We start from the raw sequence: 23603 nt of genomic DNA, 5'->3' as shown, positions 1-23603 counted from the left end.
CAATCCTACGGAATGAGGTGGTAGCAGAGGTATGTGTGCTCTCCAAACGGAGGTGATCTAAGCTGCTACCACTCAGCTTATCGTCTGTGCCTCGCTTGAGAGGCCTCAGCCTCTGACTGCGATGGAGACCCCATCGAGCATCCAGAGCCGCCAAGAGCTACCAGCACAACCTCCAGAGCCACCAAGAGCTACCAGCACAACCTCCAGCCGCCACACGCTGCCGGTGGAGCCATCAGAGCCATCAGCCCCCACCGAGCGCTACCGGCGCGGCCTCCGGAGCCGCCACGCTCACCTCGACATTGCTCGGGACAAGCTGTGGCACAACCTTGACTCTGCTCTCCCTGCAGCAACTACACCACCTCATTACATGGAAAATTCATGCTAAAACACTACAAAGGGGAGAGAATGAAAGTGCCTTTGCGCAGGCACTGCTGCTCTAACAACTCCCATTTCGCAGGTGGACTACCACTGCTCCCCCGGGGTGCTCCCGCCCGCACCATCCCCGAGCGTGCACCCGCCCCCTCCTCCCAGCACCCTCCACTGCACACGGCCCTGTCACGTCCCACTCAAACGAGGGAGACAAGTGACTTTTAGATTTCTCAGGCTGTTTTTCTCGGTCCTTGTTTTGGGGAGCTACAAGTCATCTCTCCCAGGCCCGTCCCGAGCACGTGCTGCTGCCCGGCACGTTCTGCCTCCAGCACTTGCTGCCTTCCCCCGGTCACCGCTCGAGGCTTCCTCCGCTCTGACAGCTCGTTACAGAGGTCAATTTTGTAAAACAGTGGGTATAAAAAAAAAATATGAATTTCCATCAATTAACCAGGAACAGCAAAGAGCCAATCAAAAGCAGGGAGGAGGATTTTGTCAGGTTAGCTGGCTGTTTAATTAATCAACCAAGCCTTTAACGATGCCAGTGACCTGTGAATGTCAGGACACATTCAGAAAAACAGTGGTCTACAGTGAAACTGAACTATAAACCAAAAGCAGTTATGGGACTGTTTTATTAAAAATAGCATCATCAGGAAAAGCATGACTTCCAACAGACTGCCAGAAGTTTTCTTTCCATTGAGAACTGTAAAATTACTGGACCATGGGAATGGACTAGATGCCATGTTTTAGAGGCATTGTTTAATATTGCTTCGTGCCATTTGGTCTGCATGATTTTAATTAATCAAAATTGTCATGGATATGCCACCACCATACCAGCTGAGGGCTGAAGAAATGTATATTAGCAACAATAAATAATGTCAAAGACCTGAATGGAAGAATGAGGTTGGATGGCATCTGTGGCCAATCAAACAGTGAAGGTATTAAAAGGAAATAAGATGACACTAATAAAGTTTGCATCCTAAATAATCAGGATGTTATACCACCAAGTATACACATCGCGAGTTATATCACAAAATGCAACATGTTTCTAGACAATAAGATGAGTCTCAGCAAAAACTAATTCTGTTTTGTAAAACTTCCCACACACACATACTTGGTGGAGGAGAGAAACTATGCAAGTTGCAATGCCTGATAATGACCTACACATGAGACAGCAAATTAGAAATATAATTACCAGCAATAAGGGGGAGCGGGGGGGGGGGGGGGGGGTGAAGAAAAAGAAATGCTGTGGAAAAATGCACTCTGTCAGAGCACAGAAAAGGGAAGAGAAATGACCCCAATCCAGCTCCAGTTCAGCCTCATTTGCAGCAGGAAGAAACACCATTTAGCTTTAGTCGCTGGCAAACACCCGCAGTGCTCTCAGAGAAAAACCCAGCAAGAGCAAGCAGCCAGAGCAGGGCTGGGCAAGGCTGACCCCATGGCAAAAGGCTTGAGGTAAAGCACCGTCACAGCACCAGATTCATGATCCCCTGGGAGACGAGAAAGGACACTGCTGCTCCATCCCCTCCACCAGCACGACACTGGCTGCTGGTACAAGTCAACACACAGACCCTGCCCTGAGGGTCCCAGCAGTCTGTGACCACCGTACTGCAAAGGGTCTGTGGGGAGCAGCTCCGCAACCCTCCGTGTGCTTCACACTGCCCGGCGGGACGGCCCAGCTCCGCGGGGAAACCCCCCAGCAGTGACCTACCGTAACCTGCAACGTCCTGCCCAGCACCACCACAGCGAGGGGTGTTCCCAAGGGCAGGGGCACAGGGCACACCTCCTGCTCTGCCAAGGAGGCGTGAGGCACCCAGAGCACAGAAGAGAGAGGAACAGCTCTACAGATGCAGCCCGATAGGGTCAGGAAGCACCGTTGTGCTAACGGGAACAAGTGGCCCCAAGACTGGGATCCAGCCCTGACAGCTCAGGATGGGCGACCCTGCTCCATGCTGCTTCCCTGCTCCGTGCGGAGGCGCGCAGGCAGGGCTGCTCCAGTGGGCCCTGCAGGATGCTCTGGATGCCAAGGCAGTCCAAGGCGTGGGAAGGCAGCAGGGAGCCCTTTTGCTCCTCAGCTCCCAGTTCCTGCCGCTTTGCTGGTTTTTCTAAACAAGCCCAGCCCGGCATCCCTCATTCGCACGCACAAGAAGAGAAACAGCTCTCGCAGGGGAACACTGCGAGTGCCCAGAGGAAATAGTGGAAGACCGCGGCAGCTCGCTTCTGCAGCAGCGGCAGGAGCAGAGGCAGCCAGCCCTCCCCGGAGAGCTGCGAGTCGGCCCTGCCGTGAGCTGCTCTCCGCAGGAGTCCCAGGACAGCCACCAGTTGCCCAACCTCTGCCCCCGGGCCGCCCTGGGCAGCTGGAGCCACTGGGGACGGGCAGTGGGACAGCAGAGCCCACCCACCGGCAACAGCCGCTCAGTGCCCACAGCACCAGCCGCTGCGGTAACGGGGCCGAGAGGCTTTTCCAGGTCATCCCAGGGAAGGACGCAAGCTGGAAGGAGATCCAAACCGAGCTCTGTGATACTTAACGCATTCCCACGTGAGTGAAGTTCATTTCTGCACAGCGTGCTGTGCTGGAACCCGAGCGCCCCGATCCCAGAGCTGCTCCCCAGCCAGTCTCCGACTGAGATGCTGCTGTCCACATTCCCTTACTAACAGCACAGCGACTGGCACTGCGCTAAAGCCTCATACAGAGAGAGAGAAGCCGATGAGAAAAAGGCAGCATCTGAAAATACATCTTCCCAACAGCCAGGGACAGTAAGCCACGCTGTCATCTCCCCCAGAAGCAAATAACCTGCTTCCCTGGGATATTTGGGATGAAGAGTAAGTATCGATGTGACAAGATAGGCTGGGAAAATGCTTACTGGATCTTTTAATTGATTTGGTTCTTGAATTTGGAGCTACATTGCAAAGACATTACACCACAGAACGACTCAAGTACGTGCATTTAAGATGACGCATTAATGTTAGGACTCTTCAGTATCAGAAAAGTACCAAAAAGAATGAAAGGAATTCAGAAAACAGTTTATACTTATTAATCTGAAATCACCAACAGAAGAAAAGGTTAGTAAACCAAATATTAAAACACAACAATTACTTTGATAGATCACTACAGTGTTGTACAGTTACAAAGACAAATAATTTATGGTTATTAGTAAAACTAAGACAACGCTCCTGCACACCCTTTTTTATGCAACATATTAACTGGAAAAAAGCTTATACTGAAAAGTAACTTTGAGCAGGAAAACAGAAATAGAAATAAGAACATTTGCAGACTGGAAAATTTGTCTTTGTATGTGTTCATGAAACACGAAGCATACTGACACTGCAATCACAAATGAGAACCTGGGTATTGCCATAAATACATAACAGTATCTCTGACAATTAAGAATCCATAAGCCAGCATGACCAATTAAGGTTGCTGCAAAGCTACAGGAAAAATTATTAAGGTCCCTTGGACTCAATTACCAACAGCAAGCGCGCGTTCTTCGTCCCATATTTCACTGATGACTGGAGCAGCCGTTCGCTCTGCCTGCACGCCAGAGGAGCCCCCGGGGTCACCCAGCGCCGCAGCAGCCCACATGAGGCCGCTTACACCCGGGGTACACAGCCTCCATCCCGAAGCCGTGCGAAATCTCAGATCTTGTTTGACCCTTTGCCAAGTGCCAACGTGAGCCCACAGCACGCACCCGCACGCAGGCATCGCGGTTCCCGAGGGCTGCGGTGATCCGTCCGTTCTCCCCGCTGGCAGGACTCCCCAACTGCTGCCCCAGGTGCAGGCAGCGTGGCCCGCACGGGTGGGCTACCTCCCTCCCCCGGGGCCAAGCCAGCACAGCCTTAGCAGCCCCCCAGCCAGCCCCACCTCCCATTCCAGCCCCTGTCACAGGGTCACTGAAGGCCTCTGCCCTCATCCCACAGGCGATCGATTGACCAAACCCAGGGAAAGGGAAGATGACATCTCAGTTTGTGAACGGCTGAGGAAGGAACACTGCTCTGAGGCAAAGCCGGTGCTGCGCGCTGTCCCTGCGACCAACAGCGTGGCACATCATGTGATACCAAATCCTCATAAACAGCTAGTAAACCAAAAGCCAAACTGAAAATGGTGCCAAAAACTTTTCAGTAGGTAGTTTGCAAAATGTAAATTTATGGATCTAATTCTATTGACTTTTTGAAAGAAGAAATGAGCAGGCTGGAGACGAAGCAGGAGAATCTCTGCTATCAGAGATGCTTTTTCTCAAACATGCTTATACGCTCTGCTGGGCTTCTCATCAAAGAAAGCTAAATGCATGGTCATAGTACCAAGAGGTCCCATCACTGGCAGGGAATGAGGGGAAGGTGGTAGGAAAAGTTTTGAGATTTTGTATACATAAGTTAATTTGGAAATAAGAAGTATAAATTGGAGATGAAGATTTCTGCATGAGAAAGCACTCTAAATGAGTAACTGGGATGCAAAATACTGCCAGGCTGAAAACTCAGTTTCTCATAGCTGAAAGAAAGAAAAAATTAAATGCAAGATATATTCTAAAACTCTGCTCTGTTACCTCTTTTGTAACTGCACTGCTGACTTTGTAATCTGGGATTTAACATTTTCTTTTCCCAGCATAAAGCTCATATTTTCATTCTGAGCTTGCCTACCATGTAAAGTGGATTTGGGTGAACCAGAACCACGCTATTCTTTCACGAGTGGTGATGCCCCATAAACCATGCCGAGAACAAATCCTCTGAGGCCCCTGCAAGTTTAGGAGCCCAGGAATTGGGGAACGCTTGCCATCAAGGTACAGAGATTGCCCAAGCTGGCCCATGGCCTTGGGGGCACAGAAGACGTCATGGGAGACCTAGGGCCACCGAGGAACAGGCGTCCAGCCTGCCTGGGGTGTGCAGAGGCACCGTCCTGACACCCGGCTGCACCGCGCGATAACGAACAAACAAACTGGATTTTCACACTGACGACTCCCTCGCAGCTCTTGCCACATCCGTCAGGTGCCATAGGCCAAGGTGAGGACAGACATCCCCCCCAGGGCTTGCTGCCACTCATTCCTCAGGCTGGGAGAGCTCTGTCCGCTTCTGCCAGCTCTATCAGTATGTCCAGCGAAGGACAGTACTGCCCCACAACCCTCTCCTGCCTCCGACAAGAAGCAGACAGCAGACAAGTGGCCCAAAGTTCTAGAAAAAAGCCCATGTTGCCATAAAAATATCTGGGATAAGACATAATGAGATGGGAAAAAGGAGGGAATCCACCACAGAACCAGCTTCTACGGGATATCTGGCAAGTCCAAGTTTGAACAACTTCAGATCTGCAATTACTTACAACTTACTGCCAAACTCTCACCTTTGACGTAATCTCACCCACCACAGCAAGAAGGACCTTCACACAATTGGCTTGCACAGTCCATCCATCCACGCATCCATGCACAACATTGCAAGTTTTTAAAAATATACTCTCTAACTAAATGCATAAAAAACTTCCTGACACAGCTAGCGACCGTCAGAGCAGTGCTGGACAGCGAACTCACTTCCAGAGCTGTACACAACACACACTCCAATTCCTCCCTCTTAAAGCCTTTTTCTGTTAACTTCTTGTACGGTGTTTGGTCCCTGCATGACACTAAGAAAGAAATCGTTTCAATTATGTTTCTTCAGCACTTGTGCAGATATCCATTTTTGAGGTATATGATTCACAAACTCTAACCGCAGGCTGAGAAATGCTGGGGACAGCAAAAAAACAATTTAAAGCCAGAGGTGTGTGCTGAATAGCGCGGCAGGGTGGTGAATTCGGACCAAGCCCACGGACAGCCCCTCTCTGCACGCACAGGTCCCAGCCTTCCCCCAAAACCCAGGGAGAAACATCATGAGTCACCTCACCCATGCTTGATAAAACTGTAGTCTGAAAACGAACAGCACGCTCTAATGTATTACACTGAGTCTCTGTGAAACGTGGGAACAATGAACTCTAACAGCGTGTACTTTATGAAAGGTTACCTTGTAAATATATTATTACAATTCAATTAACTTACCGAGGGAGGGGATGAACAGCACAGAGGGAGCTGAGGCTGTGCCGCGGGGCGAGCTGAACCCGGTGCAAGTGAAGCGATCCCCCCTCTCCCTCCCACAAGCGCGGCATTGCAGATGACAAGTGGGATCAGGGAGCTGGTCCAACAGCAACGAACCCCAGAGCCCCCATCGCTCCAGCCATACACTCAGAGAAACCCAGAAGTGGTCCATTAGCAGATCAGATCCAGTCACCAACGGCCACCGCCAAGCCATTAGCAGAGAAAAGCCCTAAGTGTGAAAGCGCGTCAGGAAATTTTTCAGACGTAATTTAAAAATTCAGGGACGCTCCTGAGGTCCCTGCAGGCACCACGTGGGCACTCAGCGGCGCACAGCGGGGGCCGAACCGGAGCCGCAGCCCTGGCCCCAGTGTGTGACCAGGAGCACCGTGTCCCCGGGCGCCGGTGGGTGGTGGCACCTCACAGGGCTCCGCAGTACGGGGACAAGCGCTGGTTCCTCCCGAGAGCCCCCAGAAAGCCACCACACAGGCTCCAAGGACAGAGAGGCACCCTGACAGGGTGCAGGTGTCCGCCCTGGCCAGAGAGGAGCGAGGGCAGTCGGCAGCTTTCACCTTCAGCGTGCGCCGAGCGCTGCTCGCAGGGGCGGAGGCCGTGCCCAGCTACCCGCTGGCAGCCCGCGGCAGGACCCTGGGTGCCCCGGGGCAGACGCCCACCACCCGACAGCACACCGACACCGGCCCTCCCAGGCTGTATCTGTCCCAGCTGTTATTTCCACAGCACGGGGCGCAGCAGGCACTGACCTCCCCCTGCCCCAGCGCTGGCAGGGGACGCTCTCCCAAAACCCACTGCTGTCAGGGAGCGGAATGCTCCGGCCTCAGCCCACACCAGCTGCACAAAAAGAGCCCCTCGTAGACCGCGGTGTGGAACGGGACGAGCACACGCAGCCCCCGGCAGCGCAGACGCTGGGCTTGGAGGCCCAGGCAGGGCTCAGCCCCTGGGCCGCTGGCGGGGTGGCCGCGGGAAGGAGGGGGATGCCGGCGGGTGGGGGGCTGCCCGCCGGCCCGTCCCATGGACGCAGGGTGCTGCCAGCGAGGGGCCCCTGCGCTCCTTGCAATGGGGCACTTTCCTCCCAGCCCCACGGCGTCATGACAAATCCCCACAGGCAGGGATGCTCCTTCCTCTGCTCACACTTCCAGATCTGCCATCGCACGTTTCCCTTGCATGCAAATAGAGTTGGCGGAGGTTTTGTGAAGAAGTGGGTCTGCAGCACTGTTCATTTTTACTGTAAATTTCCTATAATTTATGTGGGTTTTTTCACCTAAGATTTCATATCCACCTTTTTTTGGAAATGCTGATAAATAACTTCAGATGATCTGGGCATCTTCAGCACATCGGGTGTCGTGTCACAGTGCTGCCGGGCACAGGAACGCCAGCAGCTCGGCAGCTGGAGACAGCAGGAAGCTTCTTTTGGGGCTGATCCACAGAGAACCATACATTAAAAATGAAGCTAATCTCAGAATTTTCCACCAACCCAGATTTTAATAAAAATAATCTCCCCTGGAGATAGCTGTAATATAAAGCTCCAATACTGCTTCTCATACTGTGGCCCATGCTTTCTTTCCAGTAACTGTGAATTATGGCTCAATTATGTTCACTTTGCCCTCTAAGCACAGGCAACGAAAGAGAGGGAGGGCTGCCCTCATGTCTTCTTTCCGAAAAAAAATTAAGTACATAGCACAGGCTTGTGCCTGCTCCTGAGCTCCTCATGGCACACACGAGCAGGACCTCATGCTCACGGTGCAGACGTTGTGCAAGCACTTTCCCTCCAGGATCTGTGAAATCCACCCTGCACTGTCTGTGTCAGCCACAACAAACCTTCAGCTCCCGGAGCAGATCGACAGTTGAACCTTCGAGCTCTGGCATCTACAGGTCTGCAACTGCTTAGGGGACAGAGCTCAAAAAGATGAGAAAAATGCCTGTTTTGACAATTTAGCCCGAGGAAAATGCATCCGCTATATCCTTCATGCCTTGCTCGCTCTTAAGTTTTCCACCATCCATTTCACCAGCAGCTACATACACCCTGTGCCCCAGAGCCGCCCGGTCTGCTGCTTCCTCCACCACCAGCACCGTCACCTCCCTCGCGGCAGGTCCACACCACGGGGCTGTGGTGGCACCTCCTGCCTCCACCACCTTCTGCCCGGAGAGACGGCTCCTGGGACGGGGAGCCAGCAAAGCAGTGACTGACGGAGAGACTGACGGCAGAGACTTCGCAAGGAAAGAGGTTTTCTCTTTTTAAGCAGAAAAAGCAACAGCAAGGAAAATTTCCACTCTGGTCAGAGCGGCCAGTCTGCACTCAGGGCACAGCTCAATCCCGGGCAGAGCCCCTTGCTGACACCCACCCAGCCCCTCGTGCCACCCGGCAGGCATCCTCCCCTCCTCCAGACGGGCTCGAGGAGAGCAGGTCTTCACAGCTCATGCGCCAGGCTGCCTGGAAAGAAGCCGCAGAAACAACCCTGTGTCCTACAACTCACAAAGCCAAAAGCACAAAACAAATATTGCAGAGCACAGGACACAGAAATGCTGCAGGAGGAAACTCCTGCAGGGACCCGAGGTCCATTGTGCAGGCTGTGTCCAGCACGCCCTGTGACAAAGCTGTGCCCTCAGACAGGGATGGACAGAAGCATCAGCAAATTATCCAAGGATGTTGGAGGCCCTGGAGTGAAGGCTTGCTGGAGGCAAGAATGAAATGCAGGTCCCATTTACATGTTAAATGCACTTGACAGGGAGGCAAAAGCACAACCCATGTTAATGAGAAAAATTCTAGCTCAGCTGTGTGGTCATCATGGGTGAAGCCTCTTGCTTCTCATTTCTCTCCCCGTCACCTAAAACCTCTACCATCACTGTCTCTGAGCCTCCAAGGAGGAACCGCGACTCTTCGCCTCCGCTCCTGCACTGCTGGTGCTCAGCGCTGCTTCCGGCTCCTGCCCCAGCACAGGAAGGGCACATCCTAAACCTCGGGGTGAGGGAACTGCTACTGACCCGCTTTACAGACAAGCTCCCTGCGAGGCTGAACAGCATCACTGAGAACAGAAACAAGACATGAACACTCAGCTCCAGGAAAGCATTTCACCCCTGCTCCTGCACCCGCTCCCAGCAAAACGCGACAAACAGGGTGTGCGATGACCTGCGGTGCAGCTACAGGCGCTCCAGCCGCCCACCGCACCCCCTCCTGCCAGCCCTGCGCCCCACCGCACCCGCAGCCTCGCAGCGGGACTGTCCGTGCATCAGCCCAACGCCCTGGTGACAGCAGTGCCGGGGACCGTCCCGCTGTGTCCAAAGGCAAGACAGGCTCAGAGCAGTGCCCGCAGTGCGGCAGGGACGGGGCCGGGGAGCCGGTCCCCAGGACCCGCAGGCTCCTCTCGAGCTGTCTCAGATGCCTCGAGGAAGGGTCCTCAGCTCCTGACTGCCCCAGGACTAGACAGACCCCACTCTTCAGACGTTTTTCAGCCCCTAAACCAGAGAAGGTTTGGGCACGGGCAGCTGCACCCCCAGCCCAGGCGTTCTCGCTCCAGGGATGCAGCCCAGCCAGCCCCCACCGAACGCCAACAGCCACCCACTGCTGGGGACAAGACGCAGCCAACCCAAGCTGACTGCCTTGCCCCGTTGATAAGCTGAATCCGCTGCGCTCCCGCACACAGGCATATTTACGTGGCTTTCTTTAAATCAAGTTTGAAGAGTTTTATGCAAACAAATTGCATTTATTCAAAACAACTCATTAAATAATTTACCCACAATGTCCCAAAGGATGTTGCACGACACTTGGCATCTAAACTTCCCCAAAATAATCAACCACTGCCACAGACCCAATGCAGTGACCTGCCCGCTTCAGGCAAAAGCCTCCCTCCACGCACATAATAAAGCAAAGTGGATTGATTTAAGTCAAAGTGATCACAAATTTTAACCATGATAAATCAGCTGGCAGAAAATCTGGGTATAAATAATCGAGTCTGATGTTGTTTTGCACTGGTAGTCCTTAGCTATCTTCCTAAAGAAAGGCTGAGTCGGATCAATTCATAACCATTATATTAGATTAATTTGCAATTTAATATAGACTTTACAACCAAAAGTGCTTTTTCCTAAGTAGATACACTGTAACTGTATGCATCTATTTAAGCAATTATAATGAAAAATATAAAGTCAATTTTTTAATTTTACCCAAATATTTTAGAAAAGATGAGTAGCGGATTTCTTATTTAATAGAGGATGAGTAGTTTTTGACTTGTGACTTAAGTCAAAGTGGACTGACATAAAAATTGGCGTTAAAATATGTTCATTTAGCACGTTAAAATATTTCTCAGTACAAACAAATTAAATACAGCTATTCTAAACTACCTGTGCTGGATTCATAGGAAATGTGTAAGCAACCAGAATACCTCTTGCACCTACAAGCAACAGATGTAAAAAGGGACTTTTATCAATAGTTACTTAAATTAACTCTTTCTTCACAGGCATCAAGATCTCAGTGCTGGTGGGTCTCACCCTCTTTGAAATTGCCTTTAATGTCTGGAGCGGAAGAGGAAAGCAAGTTCTTTGCAGCTTTCTCAGCCTCCACCTGGCTCCTCACCTCTGGATCCGCTCACCTCTGAGCTGAACTGGCTGAAATGAAGGAAACGCTTGCACTGATTTATGGCTAGAAGTTGGGTTAGTCTCTGAACTAGTTTCACACGCTTAGCCAAGGGATTCTTGGGGCACCGTGTGCCCTGCGAGCCTGGTGAGCTGTGCCAGTACTGGCTGTCGGCACGTGGCCCAGAGTTTGAGCCACTCTCTGGTGGTCCACAGGCAACAGCCAGTGCCAGAGCCAGCAGAAAGCCAGTCACCGCGGGCCTGAGCACCACATCAGAGCTTTGCATCTTGCAACTGGGTCTGGCCCTCACCGGGGCTCCTCCGAGCACCCCGTGCTGCGTCCCCTTGTCCGCCGCATCCCACAGGCTCCAACAACTCAGGCAAAGCAGGGATGGCCACGGGGAGTGGGGCCGAGCTCTGCCCTGCTGCCCACGCAGGCTGCAGGGGTGAACCAACAACCCTGGCCAACGGGCCTGGCATTAACTGTTAAACTGCAGCCTAAACAGCAGCGCCGTGCTGAGAAATGTGACCCACGCTAACGAGGTGTGCAGACATCGGCCACCACCTCTCTGCTCCTCACCTCCCTCCGTGAAAGGGGCAAACCGACACGCTGCTGCAGACACGCAGGCGGGCGCCTGGGCTGCACCAGCTCCGTACTGGGACGCCGTGCCGGCCAGGTGCTGCGCTGCACCTAACCCCAGCCTACTCAGCTGGGTGTAAGGGACACTGGATAAAATGCAGTGGTTTATGCTGAGAAGCTAAGTCCACTCTTCTACAGATCCTACCATCTGGATGCTGATAGAGTGCTTAAACGTTTGTGTTAGAAAAACAGACACAAAAAAAGCTACAAAGGGACTTTAAAATATGTCATGCTTGGTGTGGCATTCAACAGCATACAGTAATGAAGCACAGGGCTGCACAGTGAATATGGAAGATAAAAAAAAGCAGAACAGCTGCCTCATTCATTGAGCACTATTAATCTGATCTGAAAGAGGCCGAGTTCCTATGGAAAAACAATGTGCGGCTTGTAATCAAAAAGCATCTCAAAGCATGTGCATAAGTGGTTTGATTCTCCCCAAAAAGGGGTGAAAAATCCGATACAAGTATTGACAGCCAGAGATTTTTACAGCAGTAGAAAGCAGATGCTTTGGTCAAGGATCAAAGTTTTCAGCGCAGGTTTAGGCCATTCCGGAGGTCAATTCCTGACCTCCAGATCTTCCCTTTGCAGCAATAAAGTTCTCCTAATTTTCTTTTTTTTCACTGCTCACACAGCTGAGACAGAACAGAGCATGGAAAAAGGAATTTTAGGATCTACATGGTATTGGGAAACCAGTGAAGCCTGGGACAGAGGAGAGGACCCTGCGCGCCCAGGAGCAGAGGGCCAGGGCTGACGGCCACGCTCCTGCCCCTCGCCAGCCGCCATGCCGGCAAAGCCGCAGCGCAAGCCCCGCTCTCCTCACCCCGCTCTTTTCTGTCGGGCTCCCTTCCCTCTCTGGACACAGAAACCCACCGGCTGCACAGGCTGGCTCCTGCCTCTTCCTCCTCCTGAGGGAAGCCTCAGCCAGCGGTGTTCTGGTGCGGCCTCGACACACAGGGCCACGTCCTCCTTGGCCCTCGGGGAAAGGCCTTTGTGGCAAAGCAAGGCCTTTCCACTGCTCAAGTTAAAAATTACCTCGGAGAAGATGAAATGCAAGAACATGATTTTGAGCTTTTAATTCCTGCTTTGTGATAGCAGATACAAGGACCTAAGCAGAGTGTGGTGTGGGTGGGGGTATATTTAAATAGCTGGCACCATCCAGGCTGCCAGGAGCCCACAGCACATCCCTGGTGTCAGTCGGTATAAACACCCAGGATAAAGCCAGACACCGCCTCTCTTGGCCTCCCCCCACCCACCCCACAGTCCCGGGGCCCCGCGAGTGCCGGCGCTGGCTCCGCGTGGGGCAGGAATGGGCCATCACCACTTCTGCCAGCGGTGACATCTGTGGACACCATTTAACAGCAGATCCAGCTGAACGCGGAGAGGAGAAGGGCCTGCGCTCCCCACGGAGGAGGCAGCTCACGGACGCGTCCGTGATGGGGAGGAGCCATCTCCTCCCTGGGCTCCACCGGTGCACCCTGACCCAGCACAGGGAGCTGCTGCAGGTTAGAGCTAACAGGGAAAAATGTTATTTTAACCTACAGCAGCTCCTCAGTCTGGTTTTAACATGATTTAAAAAGGAAAAAGAGTTGCCAGCACACAATGGAGAAGAAAAGCCCTTGGAAATCTCTGGGAGGAAGTCTCATGAGCTGTACATCACTGTTCCTCCAGATCTTTCCAAGCTATTTCAATAAGCTCCAGCTCTCTGATAGTTAGCAGCTTCCTAAGTACCACTCGTCTGCAAGAGGCTCTTATCTCTCTATGTGTACATTTTTCATGCGATGTGCTGAGCCGTGATTCCTTGGAACAAGTTTTCCCTGCTTCCAGTGAAAAAGTAAATAGAAAACCTGTGCCTCGTCGCCCCGTAATTACAACCATGGTGGCAACTGGCCATGTGGAGGGCGGCCAGCGCTGCCCACCGCCCACTGCAGAAGGTGTTTTCCCACGGGATATACCCCAGGTTTGGTCGGACCTTGCAGGATTTCAGCGCCAGCACACACTGCAGACAGAGAGGACTTTGATGACTGCTGGAATCTCCTACGATTATTTCTGTATTGCCACCTTCTCCTACCACCGGGCCCCAAATGAGGTTGCAACTCACTTCCAAAGCATTCCTGCTGCATGACTTTGGGAATTGATTTTCAAATGTGTTTTAATGATACAGACCCACAATTTGTAACTATTTCAGAGAAACAAACCTGAGCTTACTCATGTTTCTGTCCCCTTAAAAAATAGACTATAATCTCATAAATCTTGTGGGTGGTTTGGATAATTTTATCCTGGGTCTCCACCACCCCCTCCCACGAAGCAATGCACAGCCAAAAGCTGAGCTGAAATGGCTCTGCCTGGAGGATAAGCAGCTGCGGGCCGAAGGCAGGGGCAGTCGGGCGAGATGATAGAGAAGCTCCACCAGCATTAGGAAGGATCCTCAGGGCCTTGCAGATCGGCCTCCCCTTTCCTTCGCCCAGGCTCACGCTCCCGCCCTGTGCAAGGGCCGGCACCAGCAGCTCACGCAGGCCAGGGGTAAAGGAGGAGGGGAGGTTCCCAGGTTATCAAACTCCAAATAAATTCCTATCTTGGGAGTCACTACTGAGCCCAGGCTGCCAAAACAAATCAATTCCCTGCCCTACAGCCATGGCACGGAACGGGTCTGTGGCACTTAACGCCAGCACAGCACTGGCAGCGGGCGCGTAGAGCTCCACACTGGACACCGCTGCCGCCAGCGACGCGCCCGGCTCCTGCACCGCTGCTTCCCGGCACGGCTCCGCGGGGAGCAGGACGCCGGCCGCAGGCGTCACGGGGACCGGTGAAACGCCCGGGCACACCGCGCCCTGGGCTGCAGTCCCGCTCTCCTGCAGGTCACGGCACACTGCTCACTGCCCCCCACACCGTTCTACACAGCCCACAAGCAGGGTCACTCCCCAGATCCAGCCCCGCAGTGCTCTGACACACACGAGGGCAGGCGGGAGCATCCAGGATTTGCCAGCAAGTGTTAGATCCTGCGGGAGATGATCCCTGGAGCCAGAGAGGAGAGTGGCACTTGCCAGCCTGGCTGTCTGCAGGCGGCTGCTGAACACGGAGTGCGCTAGCTCTGCCCCCTCATGAGCTCAGCACCGTGCAGTCCTTAATTACACCATCTCACACCGCTGCTCAAAGACTACACCGCTGACCAGACGATTTTTCCTCCTCCTCTGATATGACAGCAGCCTCTCATATTTTTCTGTGCAGCAGCAGCTGATGGTGAGGAGGGATTCTGTGCAACTGAGTGTTGATTCATGTCTCAGTGGCTATAGGGCAGATCTACCCAAAGCCTGCATAGAAACTACATCAGCCCCACTGCCGGAGGGTCCTCTGGGGAGCCGGGACGCTTCAGAGCACAACACTGGCACCACGGCCCCAGGAAGCCTTTCCTGTTCTGCCAGCACCTGAAACCACCCCAGGAGCAACATGGATTTGGGACAGCAATTTCTATAAAGCATACATGCCAGCAGATTTTCACTACAATTTTTACTATCGGATTTTTAACCCATAGCAGATGTTAAGAATCATTTCATTCATCCTTTTCTTATCAATTACTTCCATGAGCTCAGCATTTCTGTCTGCTGAGGTGTCCACGGCCAGCACCATGTTACTGAGCACATGGCATCTGCACAGCCGTGCAGAACACAACTCCCCGTAGCTGCAGGAAAGCCGCCAGTGTGAGGGACTGCACCTTGCCCAGGAAGCCAGAGCGGGCTGCGGACAGGTCTGCTGCAGTGCCCGCCAGCGCGGTGCTGCAGTGGCCCTCCCAGCTGCTGCACAGGAGCTGCCGCACGCCTGCAGCTGCCAAGCCAGTGCAGGCAAACCGACCGCCTGCACCTCCACCCATCCTGCTCACAGTTAAAGTCCGTCCGGTGTCGTGGGCCATCACCAGGGGACGGAGCTCGCCGCAGCGCAGCAAGAGGCTTCAGCACGCCCTGGCTCAGAAGAGATGTGTCCGCCAGCATCTCCCAGGTCCCCCTGTCTCTGCTCTGCTCTTCCTTTGGGGAAACAGCGCGGCAGGTAGCATGTTTTACAGACACAACAGCCCTCCTTTGCAAACCGCCTGGTCAGAACCAGTGTCCCTCTGCAGCACCCAGAGTCACGTCCGCGAAGGCACCACAGCCCCCCCCCACCCGCCCTGCGCTGACCCCCCCACATCTCCCCTCCCGCCGCAGGCAAAGCTGCACGGTCCCAGTGTCTCCAGTCCCGGTGTCTCTGCCGTCGGTGAGCAGCTCGCTCAGCCACAGCTCGTGGCCAATGCACCCCTGCCCGCCAGCTGCAGGGACGCAGCACAGGTACTGCGGGACGGACTGCAGCCGCGCTCATGGGCTCGGGGCACAGGGAATTCAAATCACACCCCGAATGAATGGCAAGGCACGCCATCCCCCAGCAGCCTGCCTGCCCACCACCAGTCCTGGCTAAGCAGAAGTTTAGGAAAACTTTGCCTATCTCTCTTTTAGAATATATTTCTTCACCTCCCTTGGCTTAAGAGAAGAATCAGTGCTGTATGCACTGGTTTTCAGGCTCCTCTTTCATTTGCATTAAGGAGATAACAAACCAGAATATTAATCTGAAGTATCAGGTGACTGAGAAGAAGGATGAGGGCAGAGCCTCCTCTGCAGCCACAGAGGGAAATGAGCAACTCTATCCCGCAGCAGAGGGAGGGCCCGGCCTCAGCAGAGACATCAAACAGCCTCCCACAAATGGAGCTGGGTGGTCCCACTCCTACAAGACCCTTGGTCAGGCAACAATTCCTCCCCAGTCCCCCACACATCACCAAAGCCCTTCGTGGGGAGGAGCCCTCCCGCAGGCCAGATGCCAGCAGAGGAAAGCTGCGCCAGCCCCGCTGCCTGGACACCACACGACATCCTTCCAGAGGATGCGGGTCCTTCAGCATCACCCAGGCTTTCCCGGCTGTGACACATCTAACCGGCCACACTTAGCACAACCCCTTTTGCCGATGAGACCAAACAGGGCTGCAAATCCACCTCACTGACTGCTATCCTGCCAGCCTGGGAACCGATGATCTGGCCTGACATTGCGCGGGCTGTCACCACAGGGCTGCTCCCACACATGCCAGGAGAGCAAGCGGCTCCCTCTGGGCACTGCCCGCTCTGCCGGTGCTGCTGAGGCGCAGAGCCCCCCTTCCCGGCGAGACACCCGACCGCAGCCCCGTGCCCCTCCAACACAAGCTGCTTTCTGTCCCTCCTCCCAAATTAGCACCTGCCCCTCAGACGGTCTCTTGGCTCTCAGGATCACTCTTCCCCTTCACTACAGCACCAACTGTCCTTCCTCCTCCTGCCAGGCCACCGACATCAACTGTCCTGACTTTGCTCACCCCGGCGCTCCCAGCAGACCGGCCACCCCCCTTGCACCCACCATCCCCCAAAACCTGCCACTGGAGCACAGCACCCACAGTCTGGGCGGGAGGAGAAAGAGCTGGGGTCCCACCACAGCGGACCCCAGGGCAGGCTGGGCAGCCCAGGCACCTCCCAGAGAGCTCAGCCCTGAGACACCCAAGGACCCTGGTACCTGAGAGTCCTTCAGAAACTGCTGAGGGGACGGAGGGAGAGGAGGCAAGGACCCAAACCTGAAGCAATGAGATGTACCCGCCTTGGGGCACCTTCCTTTCCCCAAACACTCGCCTTGAGTGCCCCAGCTGCCACACAGAGAGCTCACAGAGGGGAACGGGGGACAGCAAATTTGGGGCACCAGGAAAACCATCCAGCTAAGCAGTAGAGCCGCCTGCCAGGGGCCATGCAGGACAGGACTCATCAGGCTGCAGGGCATCCTGTGGCTCCTGGCCACAGTCCTGGGCACTCCCCAGTGGCACACAGGAGCAGTGTGTGCCAAGCCCTGCTCGTCTCGTATAGCCCCAGCCCCTGCCCAGGACAGTCCACAGCCCCATCGCCTGCAAGGCTGCCCCATGCCCCCCGGCTTCGGGAGCCACACAACTCCCCGGGGCAGCTCTGTCCGCCAGAAAGGAGGGCCATTTGCAAGCTGTCAGTCAGTGCTCCGAGAGGATTACAGCCTGTCCCCAGCAGAGCTCTTCACCTCCACAGCAGGACATGAGGAAGGGAGTATCCTTTTGGTAATTAAGATGTGCTCCCTTCCCATCCCAGCACACCGCTCCCCGGTTTCTGCACCGCGGAAGGGCCCATCCTTCTGCCCATCCCCACCTGCCCCCCTGCACCTCTGTGTGGAGTAGGAGACGTGTCCTGTTCCTCCTGTGTCCGGGTTCCATTTCTCAAGCTGTTTCTATGGGTGTAGGGCAGCTTAGCGCCTCTTCCCTGAGCTCGGAGTCGGTGGAGGTTGCTCAGACCATTATTTAACCTGAAGTGCTGGCCCATCATTAGGATATAAACAGCGATGTGCCTGAAGAGACTGCCTTTTCAGAGACAAGGTCACAGCCTCGGGTGGAGATTAGCTCCCAACAATGGAAACCACTAACAGTGAATTCAAAGGCTTTCAGCTGAATAAACACAGTGATGGAGAGTTGCAAAGGGACCTGAAAGAAACTTGGAGACGACTCCAAGAGAGCTGGGAAGCTTGAAAAGTCACCTGCTTCACCATCTAAAAACCCACCCGGAGACTCCAAACCCTGACAGAAGACATGAACAAACTGAACTTTACCCAGTCCTGAAGTCCTGATCTCTGAAACGCTGGCAGCTGATGGGTCTGACTTGCTACTGAGAAGCTACCAGCCCACCCTGTGCCTGAAGAGCCCAAAAGAGACAACCCCCCTCTTCAAGCAGAGCTTGCTATAGCGGCACCCGTGGCTCACCAGCTACGTGCTGCAGCTGCCAAGCCTGACCCAGAGCCCCAGGGGCACCCGTGGGATGAGGGTACGGGGTCACTTCAGACTGGGCCAGGGCTGGACCAGAACCCCTTCAGCACTTCAGCCCCTTGCTGTCACCACACAGTCCTGCAGAGGCCAGCCAGCCCTGTTTGCCTTGTGTTTGTGCTCATCCTAGAGCCTTGGATGATCCCTGATGCGTGTGCCCCATCACTCTGAGCCACCTCAGAGGCAGCGACGGGTGTTCCTGCTACAAGGCAGGCATCTGACTGCCTCTCCTGCCGGTCCCGCCAGGGTCCTGTGCCTTGTCCCTGACCACAGAACATCCTTCCCTCTCCTCAGCCCGCCCGAGCCCCAGTCTGCACCCACGGGCTCTGAGATCCCTCCTGGGGTGCAGACACTGACCCTGGCCCCGCACAGACCCACAGAAGCGTCCGCCGGGGAGAGCCACTGCCGCAGCAAAGCCAGACAAGCAGTGCAGCAAACGCAGGGGAAGGACACTCTGGGAAGCTGCCTGTGCCTCGGGGTCTTCCCTGTCCTGTGGACACAGACTCGGGGAAACAACAGCTCCACAGCAGCTTCTCTGAAGTGCAAAGGCCTATCCCAGCCCAGGGAAAAGAGTCTGAGCAGCAAGAGACCATGCCAGGAGAGGGGTCCCCCCTGGCCAGAGAGACAGCCGGCCCCTGCCCTGTCACTGCCCTGCCACTGTCCTGCCACTGTCCTGCCAAGCCGCAGCAGCGCTGGAGGGAGAGCTGGGCTCGGGCCAGCCAGGTACCAGCACAACACCCACTCACTGCAGGGAGGAACAGGACCCGTACAGGCCAGGAGCCGGAGCAGGGAGGAGGTCGAGGATCCTCGCTGCTCTCCAGCTGGGTGACACCAAGATCCCTGTGCCCTGTATGAGGGGAGGAGGCAGGGGACACACACAGCTCTAAAGCATCTGCCCTGTGAGCTCCAAAACTTCCTCCAGCACATCCCAGAGCGCCTCACAGATGAGGCAGGAGTGCAGCAGCAAGCCCAGCAGTGGCAGATGTGACAGGCTCAACTGCTCACTTTCGCCTTGTCCCCTTTCACACTGTCAGGCCCCACCTGGCTGGATGTCACCTTGCAGACAGGGACCAAGCCTCTCTGCTCAAGGTGCCAGGAGGGAGCACTGTGAGTGCCCGGGTCAGCGAGCTGATGCGTGGGGACGATGCACGTGAGCCGTGGGAAGTTCCGGACACTACACAGCTCCTAGCGATGTGTACTGTCAAGCAGCTGGGTTTTTCCTGCCTCCCTTCATTTAAGTGACAGTACCCCAGCTGGCACAGAGGAGGAGTCTGCAAAACAGGCAGTTTCTATTTGGGAAGTCAGCCCCCACCTGAGCCATAAACGCAACAGCCCTCTGCAGCACTGCTTTGGTCTGAAAGAAGGGATGTCCCTGCCACCAGCCCAAGCACAGGGGGGGCTGGCTCCCCTCACCCGGCCACCCCACTGCCCTGCTGCCCACACCTCCCTGGGGCAGAGGTGCTGTCCTGGCCCCCCACAAGCACCGTGCATGACCCGCCAGCTCCTGCCACCCGCCCTGCCGAGCCCAGCCTGGAGCGGCAGCTGCCGTGGGCTCCTTCACACATCGGCCAGGCTGGCGGGTGCGGGCTGCGCTTCCCAGGGTGCGAGCGCCGGGGGGTTCTCACCTGCACCCCCAGCACTGCCCCACGTCCCCAGCGCACCCCACTGCACCTCTGCCAGCGCCCGAAGCTCTGCCTGCCTGCCTCGCTTGGCCCTCGAGGGGAGCAAGACCACCAGCCCCCAGTCCCAGGCAGCCCGCAGGGCTCCCTGGGGGTTCCTACTCTGCTGGCTCCCACCCCCAGCCCACCGAGATTGAAAACAGAAACATTTCCACTCCTCAGCTCTCTGATATGCATCTGCCCCTCGGGGAAGGGAGACCTGGGCGGGAGATTCCTGCTTTACAGATGCAAAGATACTCTGCTTTGCATGAAGTGCCCCGTTCCCCCCACTGCCTCGGGTGATCTTCGGTCTCCCCAGGCTGAGCTGCTTCACTCTGGGACTGTCCCCGGGTTGCAAGGAGGAAAGGCGGGGGGGGGGGGGTGTTCCAGCTTCGCTGCTTCTTCCAAAGCCCACGCACACTCCCAAAACAAAGACAGGGAAGGGAGGTGCGGCGCGGTGCCCAAGAACAGCAAAGCAGAGGTGGAATCCATGGCGATGTGCAGAGCAAGGGCCCTCCCCGACAGCCCTTGGGCCCTGCCCCGTGCTGCATCACAGCGGGCCCCAGAGTGCGGGCTGGAGCAGGATGAGACCCGGGTCTGTCCTCGGCTTGGGGACGGGTGGGTGCAGGGCGGAGCGGACACGGTACCCCCGAGCCTGGCTCAGCCCCCGCAGCGGCTGGGGCGGGAGGGAGCGGGTATGGAGCCCGTCCTGCAGCGCAGGGTCAGTCCTGGCCGGAGCAGTCTGTCCTGTTCTAACACAGCAAAGGCAGCGCTGCCTCGCCGGCCCCTGCGCTCCGCGGCCGAGCCTGCAGAGCTGTGCCTGCAGCCTGCCAGCACCCCAGCCCCGGCGCTCAGCACCAGCGTCACCCTCCTCTAGCAAGTTCTCTGGCCCAGCCGCTACCCCTCCGCCACCCAGCAGGACCTCCACGCCGGTCTCCGCAAGGGAACTCTCTCCCCACCCAAGAGGAGTGCTCTCGCTTCCGTTTAGTCCCCTCCACCCCCAGCAACACTCTGCTCGCCCCATCTGTCTCCCCTCAGCCCTCATCCCCAAGGGGCACCCCCTCTCCTGCCCACAACGCCTCGTCCCAGAGCACAGCCCACACTCTGCCGCTAACAAACACCCTTCGTTAGGGCCACGGTTACCACAGCCCTCCAGCCAACACACCCCCTGCACTCACCAGGCTCAGGCTCTGAGCTCTCGCTCCCCCCCCAAGCACCCCAGGTGACCCCCAGCACCTCCCGCTCTGTGACAGCCACCCCACATCCCCGCGGTTCACTGCCAGACCCCCGTTGCACCAGGGAAACCACCGGCCCGCCGAGCCACCTCGGGGCCACACGCACTGCCCCATGCACAGCCACCCGCCGACACGCCGCAATGCCCGCGCTCTCCGCGTCACACCTTGGCTCCCGGTGGGTCACGCTGGCACGTCCCGCCCGTGCCACCGGCACCATGGCCCGGCACAACAACCCCCCCGGTACCGCTGCCCGGCGCAGGGGTGTCCCCAGCACCCCCCGGCGCTGCGCCCGGGCCTGGCATCTGCTGTGGTCCCACAGCACCCGCACACGGCTCCCCGCACCCTGCTGCCCACAACCCTGCCCGCACCACCTGCCCGCACACCCTGCCCGCACCACCAGCCAGCCAGTGACCGGCTGGTCCCAGCACCGCGGGTCCATTCTCCCACAGCCCGGCCCAGCCGGTCCCGGTGCCGGGGCAGTACTGGTACCAGTACCATGCTGGTGCTGGAGCGCCCCGAGCTGCGCCCGCTCCTCGCGCCCAGCCCCGCCGTCCCCCGCGCTCAGCGGAGCGCAGCCCGGGCCGGTGCGGGGTCCCGGCGGGGGGAGCGGCCCCCGCCCGCGGCCACACCGGGGGCCCCGGAGAGCCCCGGAATGGCCGCGCTGTAGCCGAGGCTGCCCGGCCCGTTCCGCCCCCGTCCCCGCCGGGCTCCGCGGGGAAAAGGGGAGCAGGAGAGTGGGGAGCGGGGTGACGGGGAATGGGGTGATGGGGAATGGGGTGATGGGGAGTAGGGCAGAGGGGGAGCGGCACGATGGGGAAGGGGGTCCCGTCCTGCCGGGCCCGCGGCCGGCCGCCCCCCCTCGCACCGGTGCGAAGTTTGCCGGGCGGTGCCGGAGCAGCCGCAGCCGCGCAGCCGGGGGGGGTCGGGGCCGGGGCCGGTCAGGGCGTGGGTCGGGGCCGGGGCCGGGGCGGTCACTCACCGTCTGCTGGAGGTCGGGGATGCCGATGCGGACGACGATGGCGCGGGGCTCGGGCTCCTCCATGCGCGCCGGGGCCGCCAGCCTGGGGGAGCGGGGCCCGCCGGGGCCGCGGGCCGGGTCGAGCCGCGTCTCCTCCCGCAGGCCGGCGCCCGGCTCCCCGGCGGCGGCGCGGGGATGTCGCTCCGGCGGCGGCTCCGGCGGCGGCGACTCCGGGCTCTCATGCTGGCTGCCGGCGGGGCTCAGAGGCATGCTCCGTGCGGCGCGGCGGGGCGGCCGGCACCGGCACCGGGGGCCGCGCTCACAGCCCGCCCGGGGGCCCTGCGGGGTGAGGAGAGGCGGTGAGAGCGGCCACCCGCGGGGGCACCCGGCTGGACCCCGCAGGGGACCCCGGCGGGGACCCCCACCCTGCACAGGGCCACCACCCCCCCATTAGGGACCACCCCCCGGCAGGGGCAGAGCACCCCCACGCTGGGTACCCCCGGAGAGACCCTGCAGGGGACCCCGGCCAGGACCATCCCCTGGCAGAGGCCCGGTGGAGGACCCCCACACTCCACCCAGGCCCCCCCACCAGGGACCTCGTACAGGACCCCTGAGTGCCCCACACGGCGATCCCCATCTCAGGGCCCTCACCCAGGAACCCCCAACGAACCACGCAGGAATCTCGCAGAGGCACCCCGTAGGGCTCCCCATGGCAGGGACCCCATGGCAGGGACCCCCTGGGGACATCCCCCCCACAGGGATCCTCGTGTTGACGCCCTTGCAGAGGACCACCCCCACCCTACGTGGGAATCCCCATGTCAGGGACCTCAGGCAGAAGCCCCACATCATGCAGGGATTCCCACATGTGCCCCCACCCCACCCCCTGCACACCCCAGAGCCAGCACAGAGGGTCTGGAGGCCGTACCCTGGGGCAGGGGATGGCTTGTCCCCGCTTCTGGGGCCTGCTCTGCTCCTTCAGTCAACTCTCTTCTCTCCACACCCCCACCAGCACCCGCAGTTCGTCCCAGCGGCCCTGTCCCCCACCTGCAGCCACGATCCTCCATCCCCACATCTGCCCCAGCACAGCCGGAGGGGCTGCCGCCTCCCTCCCCACCTGGGGGTGACTCGTGGGGGAGGCTGGACACCAGCAGGACACGCAGGTTTGACCGGGGGGGCTCAGCACCCTGCCTGCCTCCGGGCTTTATGGGGAAAGCTCTTGGCTCTGGCCCTGTGAACAGTTCATCCTGCGGTCG

General features: G+C 57.3%; 1 protein-coding gene across 8 annotated transcripts in view; it reads right to left on the bottom strand.

Annotated features, from left to right (window-relative positions):
• Positions 1 to 23603, bottom strand: part of SHANK3 (SH3 and multiple ankyrin repeat domains 3) — a 368779-nt gene that overhangs the window by 322300 nt on the left and 22876 nt on the right. For all 8 annotated transcript variants that reach the window (XM_074869549.1, XM_074869547.1, XM_074869554.1 and 5 more), the window contains one exon: positions 22372 to 22689. In XM_074869549.1, the coding sequence (XP_074725650.1) occupies positions 22372 to 22620 (249 nt within the window). In that variant the 5' untranslated portion in view covers positions 22621 to 22689. The remainder of the gene's footprint in view (positions 1 to 22371; positions 22690 to 23603) is intronic.

Source organism: Strix uralensis, chromosome 5, assembly GCF_047716275.1.
Source record: "Strix uralensis isolate ZFMK-TIS-50842 chromosome 5, bStrUra1, whole genome shotgun sequence".
NCBI classification, from domain to species: domain Eukaryota; kingdom Metazoa; phylum Chordata; class Aves; order Strigiformes; family Strigidae; genus Strix; species Strix uralensis.
The sequence above is the reverse complement of the archived record's forward strand: the minus strand, read 5'-3'. Positions and strand labels throughout refer to the sequence as shown.